The 12,776-nt window shown below is 31.8% G+C and overlaps 2 protein-coding genes across 2 annotated transcripts; one reads left to right on the top strand and one right to left on the bottom strand.

Annotated features, from left to right (window-relative positions):
• Nucleotides 1-7,278: 7,278 nt before the first annotated feature.
• LOC129759081 (uncharacterized) lies at nucleotides 7,279-7,891 on the bottom strand. Its single transcript, XM_055756501.1, has 2 exons — nucleotides 7,685-7,891; nucleotides 7,279-7,617 (listed from the first exon to the last, which is right to left on the bottom strand). The coding sequence occupies exons 1-2, from the start codon at nucleotides 7,889-7,891 to the stop codon at nucleotides 7,279-7,281; spliced, it is 546 nt and encodes a 181-aa protein (XP_055612476.1).
• A 589-nt stretch (nucleotides 7,892-8,480) lies between these two features.
• Nucleotides 8,481-8,951, top strand: LOC129759085 (uncharacterized). Its single transcript, XM_055756504.1, has 2 exons — nucleotides 8,481-8,549; nucleotides 8,614-8,951. The coding sequence occupies exons 1-2, from the start codon at nucleotides 8,514-8,516 to the stop codon at nucleotides 8,947-8,949; spliced, it is 372 nt and encodes a 123-aa protein (XP_055612479.1). The 5' UTR covers nucleotides 8,481-8,513; the 3' UTR covers nucleotides 8,950-8,951.
• The last annotated feature ends 3,825 nt before the right edge of the window (nucleotides 8,952-12,776 follow it).

Below are 12,776 nucleotides of genomic sequence, written 5' to 3'. Positions count from 1 at the left end.
AACAATAAACAATAAACAATAAACAATAAACAATAAACAATAAACAATAAACAATAAACAATAAACAATAAACAATAAACAATAAACAATAAACAATAAACAATAAACAATAAACAATAAACAATAAACAATAAACAATAAACAATAAACAATAAACAATAAACAATAAACAATAAACAATAAACAATAAACAATAAACAATAAACAATAAACAATAAACAATAAACAATAAACAATAAACAATAAACAATAAACAATAAACAATAAACAATAAACAATAAACAATAAACAATAAACAATAAACAATAAACAATAAACAATAAACAATAAACAATAAACAATAAACAATAAACAATAAACAATAAACAATAAACAATAAACAATAAACAATAAACAATAAACAATAAACAATAAACAATAAACAATAAACAATAAACAATAAACAATAAACAATAAACAATAAACAATAAACAATAAACAATAAACAATAAACAATAAACAATAAACAATAAACAATAAACAATAAACAATAAACAATAAACAATAAACAATAAACAATAAACAATAAACAATAAACAATAAACAATAAACAATAAACAATAAACAATAAACAATAAACAATAAACAATAAACAATAAACAATAAACAATAAACAATAAACAATAAACAATAAACAATAAACAATAAACAATAAACAATAAACAATAAACAATAAACAATAAACAATAAACAATAAACAATAAACAATAAACAATAAACAATAAACAATAAACAATAAACAATAAACAATAAACAATAAACAATAAACAATAAACAATAAACAATAAACAATAAACAATAAACAATAAACAATAAACAATAAACAATAAACAATAAACAATAAACAATAAACAATAAACAATAAACAATAAACAATAAACAATAAACAATAAACAATAAACAATAAACAATAAACAATAAACAATAAACAATAAACAATAAACAATAAACAATAAACAATAAACAATAAACAATAAACAATAAACAATAAACAATAAACAATAAACAATAAACAATAAACAATAAACAATAAACAATAAACAATAAACAATAAACAATAAACAATAAACAATAAACAATAAACAATAAACAATAAACAATAAACAATAAACAATAAACAATAAACAATAAACAATAAACAATAAACAATAAACAATAAACAATAAACAATAAACAATAAACAATAAACAATAAACAATAAACAATAAACAATAAACAATAAACAATAAACAATAAACAATAAACAATAAACAATAAACAATAAACAATAAACAATAAACAATAAACAATAAACAATAAACAATAAACAATAAACAATAAACAATAAACAATAAACAATAAACAATAAACAATAAACAATAAACAATAAACAATAAACAATAAACAATAAACAATAAACAATAAACAATAAACAATAAACAATAAACAATAAACAATAAACAATAAACAATAAACAATAAACAATAAACAATAAACAATAAACAATAAACAATAAACAATAAACAATAAACAATAAACAATAAACAATAAACAATAAACAATAAACAATAAACAATAAACAATAAACAATAAACAATAAACAATAAACAATAAACAATAAACAATAAACAATAAACAATAAACAATAAACAATAAACAATAAACAATAAACAATAAACAATAAACAATAAACAATAAACAATAAACAATAAACAATAAACAATAAACAATAAACAATAAACAATAAACAATAAACAATAAACAATAAACAATAAACAATAAACAATAAACAATAAACAATAAACAATAAACAATAAACAATAAACAATAAACAATAAACAATAAACAATAAACAATAAACAATAAACAATAAACAATAAACAATAAACAATAAACAATAAACAATAAACAATAAACAATAAACAATAAACAATAAACAATAAACAATAAACAATAAACAATAAACAATAAACAATAAACAATAAACAATAAACAATAAACATTAAACAATAAACAATAAACAATAAACGAATTATGAAATTTCAGTTTTAGGTCAACTCCTAAAATTTGGACATTATCTAGCCAGTTGGGATTTGATGGCTCACGTTTCCCACAGTTTTTCAAAATCCAGAAAAAAAATACTTTTTTTTAAAACAGTCAGAACTCGGGAAATAATTGTATTTAAAAAAAAAAAAAGCCCAAAGATACCTTGAAAATGTAGAAAGCCTTTCCATTTATTTTTTTTCTTTTTATCTTTTATAAAAAAGAAGTTATGAAGCAAAGAAAAAAAGTGGCCCCTAAAATTTTCACAATCTAAAAACTTGCTCAAGGCATGACAGCTCTAAAATGAAAATTACAAAATATAACTTAGGGATTAAATCACTTTTTTCAAAAGCTAATTTTGAAGTTCATACTTGTAATTTAAGTAAAATGTCCGGAAGACACTATAGGTGTCTAAAACGTTTCGTTCGGGCGTTAAAAATTTGGATCTTTTTTTTTTTTGTTTCGTTTTCTCCTGGCCGTCCAGGTTTTTCTTTTTAACTTCTGTTGAGCTCTGACAGAGTGACCAGTTGTAAAATAAGGCCGAAACAAATTTCAAGTCATTCTTTTGTCACTCGGAGTTGGATCATCGTAAGTGGGGGGATAATAAAAAATAATGCAAAAAACTGGTAAATTGGAATTAATTGCATGAAATCTTGTTTGCAATATAATTGCATACTATATCATTGCACGAAACCCCCAAATCAAGTTATTTTGTATAGAAGAATTTTTTAAAATCAAGCATACAAATGATGATAAAAAGTCCATCCTCTACAATTTAATTTTTGCGGTTGTGATCTGTGATATTTGATAAATTTTCAAAAATTTATTTATTTCCCCCTTTTTGATTTTTTGGCAATTTCGAAGGGAGGGGGGGGGGGGGGGCTTACAAAAGAGGAAATTGATTTTTTTTTCCGGCCTAATGGGTATTTCTCAAAGCGAGCTTAATGCCGGAACTTATTATTTAACCAAAATCAAGACAAGAGCAAATAATTTACATCATAATTATAATTGTGTATCATCAATATGTAGTTGTTTGCAAGTTGGTTCCAATCATATGATCGTGATAAAAATGTACAATGGGTAAATTAACTCTTTTGTTATAAGTCATGAAACGCTGCAATGAATCTACGCTCAAAGTAGTTTTTGTTATTAAAGTGTGAAAATTAATCTATTTTAAGTACACTGGCCCAAGCATCGCAATTTAGCTGAAATCTTCCCGGGAAATGGTTAGAATAGCCGATGTCATTTTCATAGCAACTCTAAGCCACGTGTGTTGCTTTAGGAAAATGGAATTTGAACTTCAGAGAATCGAACAAGTCGAGGGTCAAGATTTTATCAACTGTCAGCTGCGCGTGCGCAAATTCAATCGAACTGCTCCCGTTTTTACTGGCTTTGTCGAATTTTTTACCGAGTTGGACAACAGTTGTACGGTAAAGTTGATAAAATTGAAATTTCTAGGTTTTTAGGTAACATTTTTGTTTCTTTTATAGTTTGAAATGCGATCAGCGTACAGCCGGCTAGGAAACAACCAGTTCAACGAGTATCCCATGAGCTTGAAGACCCAAAAGTTTTGTGATTTTCTCAACACGACCTACCGGGAGTATCAGCATTATTGGGCATCAGATTGGCCCCAGATTGGTCCGGAAGGTTTGTGTCCCTGGCCCAAGGGCATCTTCACCCTCAAGGATATGTTGATCGTGGATATTTCTGCAGTACCACCGGTTGTTCCTACGGGTTTGTGGAGACTTAGCTTTCTGTACAAAGGACCAGAACAGAGGAGTGCAAACATTCAAATGTACATAAAAATTTGGTATATATAGCATAGCACCTCATGGAAGTTAGAATGTATAAGTGTATTAGATAGAATTAAGGAAGCCGTACCGATTTTAGGCAGCTCAATCGAATACAGTTCCAAAAATATCTTGATAACTGAGCAACGACACTCCAGGGACATCACTCATTCAGCTCAACCCCTTCCAGTACTGCCAAACTCTCTATCATCTATCAATGATGTAAAGCGAGCGAAGCAAGTAAGAATAATGTGAGAAATGGTCCCTACATATGCACTCCTTCTTCACATGGTGATTCCACCCTTTATTTTATTTTTTTCTTACGGCAAACAATATGGATTTCTCTCAAATCGCAAGAAACAACCCCATTCGAAACGGTTTTATAAAAAAAGGAATTTCTTCCGGGTATTAAAGATTGAATGGGCAATTGAGTTTCGGATATCTGCTCAAAGATGCAAAAAAAAAAAACATTGCAAACAAATTTATTCAGAACTACCCACCAGAAAACAAGACATCTTCGAAACCCAAGAGATGAGGAGGATATTGGAAAATCGCTTTTTTATTGCCGCCCGAAAACTTCCGTTGGAGTTTTGCCAGGAAGCATTCGGATCGCCCGTTTTTTTTCCTCCCCTTGTTACTTTTTTTGCCCATATCAAGTAGCATCCCAAATTCACATGTCTTTTATCTGTCGATTCTGGTTTGTTTTTTTTTGTTACTCTTGAAGTTGAGGATAACGAAGACAAGATTTTGTGGCCAACACTTGGATTGTTGTCTCATTTTATTCGATTTCGATGAGGTTCGTTTAAATAGCAGTAGAAAAGGAAAAAAACACTCGCCCGAGGGATAAAATAACCGGACAGGGCAAGAGGACACACATGCCTATTTCCGGTCTTTTGTGGGTTGATGTTTTTTGTTATGGAGATTTAATATATTGATATTTATCATCAATTCGTAAATAATTTGATTGTGATTTATGGTGAGCCGGAGGGTTCTGTCGAAGGATTACGAATTGATTTATGAAAAAGTCTGGAGCTGGTTTGTTTTCATAAAAAAAAAAATCTTTTTGAAGTTTTAGCGTTTTAAAACGACGGAATAAATACATTTTTTTTAGTTTGACGCCAATTCAAACAGCCGATAAAATTTTGCAGACGTTAACCTTTTTGATGCAAACTTTTTTTCGTAGCAGACAATCTTTTTCTCACAATAGTCATCTACTCTATAAAAAACTTTTCCAGTTCTTCTTTCGTCTTTGTCAATATTTCACAACTTTGAACCTTGCTTCGAACCTTTTTTGTTTCGATCACCAGCAGCCATCAGCCATTTACCCGAGAAGAAGATCTAAATGAAATTCCATAGTGAAAGATTAAAATTTTTATTAGTTCCAAATACCAGAAATAGAAAATAATTTATACAGGAACTAGATCGATTATTTTTAGACTTAACGTGGTATGTTTGAAATTCGCTTCCAAACAATTCAATCCGATAGAAAACCATTTCAATATAAAATAAAGTTTTTCATAAAAGGTATCAAACAAAACGAAAATTATAAATAATAAAGTTAAAATTAAACTAAAAAAATTAATCCTAGCCAAATAATGGTAATACACATTAACATTTACATTACAAATATAAAACTTATCAAATTTACACGACATTTTTGTCATTTTTGTCATTTTTGTCATTTTTGTCATTTTTGTCATTTTTGTCATTTTTGTCATTTTTGTCATTTTTGTCATTTTTGTCATTTTTGTCATTTTTGTCATTTTTGTCATTTTTGTCATTTTTGTCATTTTTGTCATTTTTGTCATTTTTGTCATTTTTGTCATTTTTGTCATTTTTGTCATTTTTGTCATTTTTGTCATTTTTGTCATTTTTGTCATTTTTGTCATTTTTGTCATTTTTGTCATTTTTGTCATTTTTGTCATTTTTGTCATTTTTGTCATTTTTGTCATTTTTGTCATTTTTGTCATTTTTGTCATTTTTGTCATTTTAGTCATATTTTTGTAATTTTTGTCATTTTTGTCATTTTTGTCATTTTTGTCATTTTTGTCATTTTTGTAATTTTTGTAATTTTTGTAATTTTTGTAATTTTTGTCATTTTTGTCATTTTTGTCATTTTTGTCATTTTTGTCATTTTTGTCATTTTTGTCATTTTTGTCATTTTTGTCATTTTTGTCATTTTTGTCATTTTTGTCATTTTTGTCATTTTTGTCATTTTTGTCATTTTTGTCATTTTTGTCATTTTTGTCATTTTTGTCATTTTTGTCATTTTTGTCATTTTTGTCATTTTTGTCATTTTTGTCATTTTTGTCATTTTTGTCATTTTTGTCATTTTTGTCATTTTTGTCATTTTTGTCATTTTTGTCATTTTTGTCATTTTTGTCATTTTTGTCATTTTTGTCATTTTTGTCATTTTTGTCATTTTTGTCATTTTTGTCATTTTTGTCATTTTTGTCATTTTTGTCCTTTTTGTCATTTTTGTCATTTTTGTCATTTTTGTCATTTTTGTTATTTTTGTCATTTTTGTCATTTTTGTCATTTTTGTCAATTTCGTCTTTTTTGTCTTTTTTGTCATTTTTGTTGTTTTTGTCATTTTTGTCATTTTTGTCATTTTTGTCATTTTTGTCATTTTTGTCATTTTTGTCATTTTTGTTATTTTTGTCATTTTTGTCATTTTTGTCATTTTTGTCAATTTCGTCTTTTTTGTCTTTTTTGTCATTTTTGTCATTTTTGTCATTTTTGTCATTTTTGTCATTTTTGTCATTTTTGTCATTTTTGTCATTTTTGTCATTTTTGTCATTTTTGTCATTTTTGTCATTTTTGTCATTTTTGTCATTTTTGTCATTTTTGTCATTTTTGTCATTTTTGTCATTTTTGTCATTTTTGTCATTTTTGTCATTTTTGTCATTTTTGTCATTTTTGTCATTTTTGTCATTTTTGTCATTTTTGTCATTTTTGTCATTTTTGTCATTTTTTGTCATTTTTGTCATTTTTTGTCATTTTTGTCATTTTTGTTATTTTTGTCATTTTTATCATTTTTGTCATTTTTGTCATTTTTGTAATTTTATTCTCATTATGTAAAAAAACACATTTCGCTATTTATGGAGCACATTTCATACAAGAAACGATAGGAAAGCTTGTTCTCTTTGAGAAAAAAAGTTTAAAAATTTTATCAAAAATAAATGATGCGATCTCTAGTTCAAATGTTTTTCTTAGTTTATGAAAATTAAGAAGAAAAAAATTATCTGTAAACAACCCGATAGAAAAAGTTTTTACAGGCCAGTCTTTTCAGATCAATCTACGAAATGTCGAAGGTCGGTTTTTGGAAATTCGATCATGAATTTTTTCCTTTACATTCACTGCCAATCTAACACATGTAGTTGTATTCATAGATAACAAATTTATTTATGAAATAATCAAATACACCTCACGAATACCAAATTTTCACGAAAAACCGAATTTCAGCCTTGCGATCGTTTGGTCCTTGATACAGGATAGTAGCCCTCCACAAACCCGTAGGAATGACCGGCGGAACAGCACTGGCATCCGACGGAAGCAAATCGTTGAAGCTGTAGATGCCCTTGGGCCAGGGACATAAACCTTCTGGACCGACTTGGGTCCAGTTCGATCCTGGCTCCTTGAAATTATGCTGATACTCTCGGTAGGTTGTCTTCAGGAAGTCGCACATATTCTGCCTTTTCAAATTCATGGGGTACTCGTTGAACTGGTTGTTTCCTAGTGGGCTGTACGCGGTCAACATTTCGATCTATTGAAAAAAGAGTGGAAAATTAAAACAGAATGAAAGTAGAAAAAATTAAGCCCTTCGGTCTCACCGTATAACTATTGTCTAAGTCTTCGAAAAACTCGGTGGGGCCAGTTATGACAGGGGCAGTTCGATTGTATTTTCTGATGCGTATCTGACAATCGATAAAATCGTGTCCACCAACTTGCTCGACTCGCTGAAAATCAAATTCTATCTTTCTAGCATAACAAACGAAGAGAAACGCTGCTCTTAAAAGGAAATCAGTCAACTCAACCATTTTCCAACAACTGTGACACTATTTTTGCTTATTGGATATTTATGGTTGGATTAAACAGTATAACACGATTTGGATCGCGTTCTAACTAACTCGTTACAAGTTCATGCAGGGATCTGATATCTAATGAAATTGATTTGCACATCGCGCTATGAATTTTTATTTAGGAATATTATTTTTATCAGAATTAAGTTTAAAACTTAATTTTTTTTTTAAATGTACTTTTAGATTACTCATGGTTTTAAGTGAAAAATTTTGAGATGCACCTACAAAATTGATAGGAACTCAAAATAAAATGTTTCACTTGTTTGCCTCACCTAAGTTATGTTTTTCCACTATCCGATTACCGATTTTTAAACCATTTGGAGAACGGATTTATTACGCAACCATAACTTTATATGTTAAAGATATTTGCTCATGTCTCTGAAAACAGTTAGATAACTTCCGGAAAATGGTCCAACTTACTAGGAGCTTCGTTTTGGTAGCAGCATTTTTTCACCTTTGCTGGGCTTCAAAAATGGAACTCGAGCTTCAGAGATTCCAACAAGGCGAGGGTCAAGATTTCATCAATTGCCAGCTTCGTGTTAGAAAATACAACCGAACTGCCCCCGTTTTGAAAGGTTCAATGGAATATCTCGAGGATATGGACAATAGTTACACAGTAAGATGAAGGTTAAAGTCAAAATAAACGAATTTTGTGAATAACAATTGCTTCCCTCTGATAGTTCGAAATGCAAACCGCGTACAGCCCACTTGGCAACAATCAGTTCAACGAGTATCCCATGAGTTTGAAAAGGCAAAACGTTTGTGACTTCCTCAATACGACCTACCGAGAGTATCAACAGTATTGGAAAGACGGAACCGATTGGATTCAGGTGGGCCCTGAGGGTTTATGTCCCTGGCCTAAGGGCATCTACACCTTCTACGATTATCTCTATACGGACACCATTCCCATCCCACCGGTCATTCCGTCGGGCTTGTGGCGGCAAACAATCCTGTTCAAAGGACCAAATCGGCAGAAAGCTGTAATTCGGTTTTACACAAAAGTTTGGTACAGGTAGAAAACAGTCGAAATTTTAGTAAAACTCATAATTGTAAAGCTAAAACTATTACTTTTCATTGAAGACAAATCAAAACTGATATCTTCCTGTCCATTATCTGGGAATTGTGGGACCTTTCATATGATAACTTTTGTCAAGACAGCTTGAAGCTTGGCTCTTTCTGATCAATCTGATGGAGATCTGAATTGTATCAGGTAGCTGCCATTGAAATTTCTTTAAGGTAAATAAAAGCAATTCAGTTCAATTCTATAACTCAAGACAACTGGTTGCCCTGACAACATAAGCCAGGGCCGTAGGAAGAACCGACTCATGGGAGGGGGGTTTTGGTGACTGATTTTTACCTATGATTTTTTGTCTAACAACACACGAATTAAAATAAAATTTAAAAAATTTGTTTTTAACTATATGATTATTCTTTTTTAAATACTCATGATTAGTTTTCGTATGTAATTGTAACTTAAGAGAAGACACGAATGCCACAAGGATAGTAAAGTGCCATTAATAAAACCTTAAACACAGAAACTTTAGAAAAGTGGTCCTTAACCTAAAGGGTGAGCTAATTTTTTTGTTATGAAACCTCTAGAAAAAAAAATGAAATTTGCTTTCATCGATGGTTAAAATTTTTTTTATTTGTTTAAATGTCTGGTGGCCTTCAATTTCTTAAAAAATATTCCGAATTTTATGGTGTTGTCCTCTTTCCTTGAGATTAAGAGGTCAAGGAAAGGGAGTTTTCCATCAATTTCTTTCTCTACAGTAAATTTTATCGAACTGTGTTTGGAGTTTAGAAGCTCTAAAGTCTGCGTGAGATAACGCTCCTTTACCGAGGCAAGGATGTCATCGACGTAGCGCCACCAGACACGTGGGAAAAGTCTTTCTCTTTTCTCCAAATCTGCTTCCAAGTCGCTCATGAATGATGGGCAACATCGAGCCCGAAACCGGTCGACAAAAAAGGTAATTTTTTCCGTTTGTAAGAACGTTAAGTGTCGTGTCCTGTAATACGTCGTGTGTTAATTGTGTAGTTGAGTTCTTACGTTGGCACAAATCCGCTTGAAAATGAGTGTGATTCCAAATACCTAAACCCTTGACAAAAATGAATAATGAAAAATCTTAATCGAGAACTACGAGATCTAGTGATTTTCTCGTTGAGATAAGCTGGTTTACCCGTGTGATCGATTTTGTGCAAAAAAATACAAGCTCTATATTTATAAAAATCATTAAAAGAACACCCCAAAAGCTGAGGGTGATGATGGCTTACTCTGTGGAATCGATTCAAATTGAATATATAGCGAACACAACAATTCAAAGCTAAGCGGAGACGATTCATTAACATTGCTGTAGCTTGTAACAGGAATTCAGCCCCGAAGATGAAGTGTAGAAGGATAAGTGCTTTAAAATGAGTTAGTTTAATGACCGAAGGAAGAATACTTGTTTTAAGTCTAAGAGTTCATAAAACATTATATATTTTGGTACACTGAGCATTTACGAATGAATTCCACTGTAAATCTCTTTGAATAGGTACACCTAAGCTTGTTGCTTTTTCGACATACTGAATATTTTGATTCCCGAGGACTAATTGTGGGGTAGGGGAGAACTGTACAAGACGCACCAGTGAGGTAAGATGGCCCATGCCATTCTTTCTCAAAAATACACTGACCTCTGGCTCCGAATGGTGTTTTTCTACATTTTTATTGTAACAAACGAGCTTTTTCATCATTTTTTAGATGAAGAGTTCACACAAACGACTTTAATTATTAGAAACAGAAGGATAAGTGGATTCTGCCTAAAACTTGTTATTTTCTCGGTTAACATATAAGGTTTTATGGTAAACCAGTCAGCGCTATCTCATCAAACTGCAGCTTTTCGTTATAACACTAGTATGCACTTTCGAATGACTATTATTATTTAATAATATTTTACTAACTTCCCACAAATTTTAACTAAAGTTAATCATATCAAAATTGGAGCAGAATGCCCACAAAACCACGTGTTTTGGGCTCAAATTTGGAATGCTGTTAACTTTTGAGAAAAACAAAATGTCAAAACCAAATGTCTTTCTTTTTATTTGCTGACTCCAAAATTACGATAAGAATGCATAATTATTGTGGGGCTCATTCCGGAGTCCACCGGAGAACCGACTCGACCATCTAGATTTCTCGTCCCGATGTTTATTGCGCAGCGAAAGCGCACAACCGCTATGGCGCACGATAGGCAAACGAATGAGTGAATTGGGGCAATGTCCATTGGAGAGAAAGAGATGGTTAGAGCGATAAAGATATTGCTCGTGACAGATCGAACAATGCTGGCATATAGTGCTGCCAGTTGCATTGTTTGACTAAATTGAAGATTTGACAAGATTCTTTAACGCATATCCCACAATTATAACAAGTTTCGTCCTTGTTTGAGTTAAAAAGGTGCACCAATATTTTACTCGAAAACAAATATTTGCCGCCATGTTTGCCGCGATATCAGTCAAGAAATAGAAGTTCGTTGCCTACCTGAAGGCGTTTTACCTATAAGGATACAAAAAAGTGAATTTTGAAAAGCAAAATTTTCGCTAAATTAAGCAATAATAAATGATTTTTTGCCAAAGCATGGTTAGTTTACAAAAATACGATGAACATGTAATACATAATTTGATGTTTCAATTACTATATTCCGTATAATCATTGTTTAATTTCTTACCACCCGTCGGAATGGCGCGTTCTGTCCACTAGTTTTGGCGTTCTACCCCGCGGCTTGTTTTCTGGCTGTTTAAGATTTTCACAAAAATATAACTAAAATCGTGTTTTTTACATATAATTTCTTTTTGATAAGATGTAAATGTGATCCCTGAATCGTCGTGAACTTTCAATTTGGTTCATAGATGATGGGTATCGCTGTAAATAGCGATTATGCTTAAGTGGTGCGTCTTGTACAGTTTTCCCCTACTGGTTTCGATCGTGATCTCACTTGGAATCGACATGTGAATGCTCAATGCGGCAAAGTTTATGGTGCTGTTGAAAGACTTAACCTAACAACTAGACATCTAGATGTTAATACCAAACTAAAATTATTCAAAGCTTATGTTTTTCCTTTGATTATTTGTCCGCGGAAGAACTGACGAGGGTTCTAGCTCGCGCTTGCGATGCTGTGATGACGAGAAGGACCAAGCGTAAAAACACTATTTAGGCCACCTGTCTACTGGTGGACGGAGGAAATTGCGGGTCTGCGTGCCAACTGCCATAGGGTAAAGCGAAGGATGCAGAATGCAAGGACCCGAGAAGAGAGAACGGAGCGTAGACCACAAGCGCGAGATCGGGCACGTTTCAAGCAGTTATGCCGTGACGCCAACGACTGTCCATGGGGTGATGCCTATCGGATAGTCATGGGCAGAACTAAAAGTGGGGGTGCACCACCTTACACGTGCCCGGATAAACTGAAAGTCATCATCAATGAGCGATGTTATCCGCTGGCCAACAGTCCCGTATGACTGGGACACCAGCGCCGAAGAGCGAATAACGGTGGAAAAACTTAGCGAGATCGCCAAGTCTCTCCAACCGAGGAAGGCCCCCGGACTGGACGGCTTTCCGAACGTCGCAGTGAAGGCCGCGATCAGGAAGTTCCTCGATATGTTCCGGACATTGTTGCAACGATACGTGACGAAACGGGTGTTCCCTGACACGTGGAAACGGCAGAAACTCGTCCTTCTGCCAAAACCTGGTAAGCGTCCAGGAGATCCATTGGCGTATAGGTCGATCTGTCTACTGGATACAGTGGGCAAGGTCCTGGAGAAAGTGATTCAGAATCGAGTTCAGAGATACACTGAAAACGAGGGTGGACTCGCGGAA

The sequence above is a fragment of the Uranotaenia lowii genome, unplaced genomic scaffold (genome assembly GCF_029784155.1).
Source record: "Uranotaenia lowii strain MFRU-FL unplaced genomic scaffold, ASM2978415v1 HiC_scaffold_101, whole genome shotgun sequence".
NCBI lineage: Eukaryota > Metazoa > Arthropoda > Insecta > Diptera > Culicidae > Uranotaenia > Uranotaenia lowii.
The sequence above is the reverse complement of the archived record's forward strand: the minus strand, read 5'-3'. Positions and strand labels throughout refer to the sequence as shown.

Excerpts from the sequence above, each read along its gene's own strand:
- LOC129759085 (XM_055756504.1), top strand. The coding sequence starts at position 8,514 with ATGGAATATCTCGAGGATATGGACAATAGTTACACA. Across the intron at positions 8,550-8,613 it reads ATATGGACAATAGTTACACA|TTCGAAATGCAAACCGCGTA; the intron begins GTAAGATGAAGG and ends TCCCTCTGATAG.
- LOC129759081 (XM_055756501.1), bottom strand. The coding sequence starts at position 7,891 with ATGGTTGAGTTGACTGATTTCCTTTTAAGAGCAGCGTTTCTCTTCGTT. Across the intron at positions 7,618-7,684 it reads ACTTAGACAATAGTTATACG|ATCGAAATGTTGACCGCGTA; the intron begins GTGAGACCGAAG and ends TTTTTTCAATAG.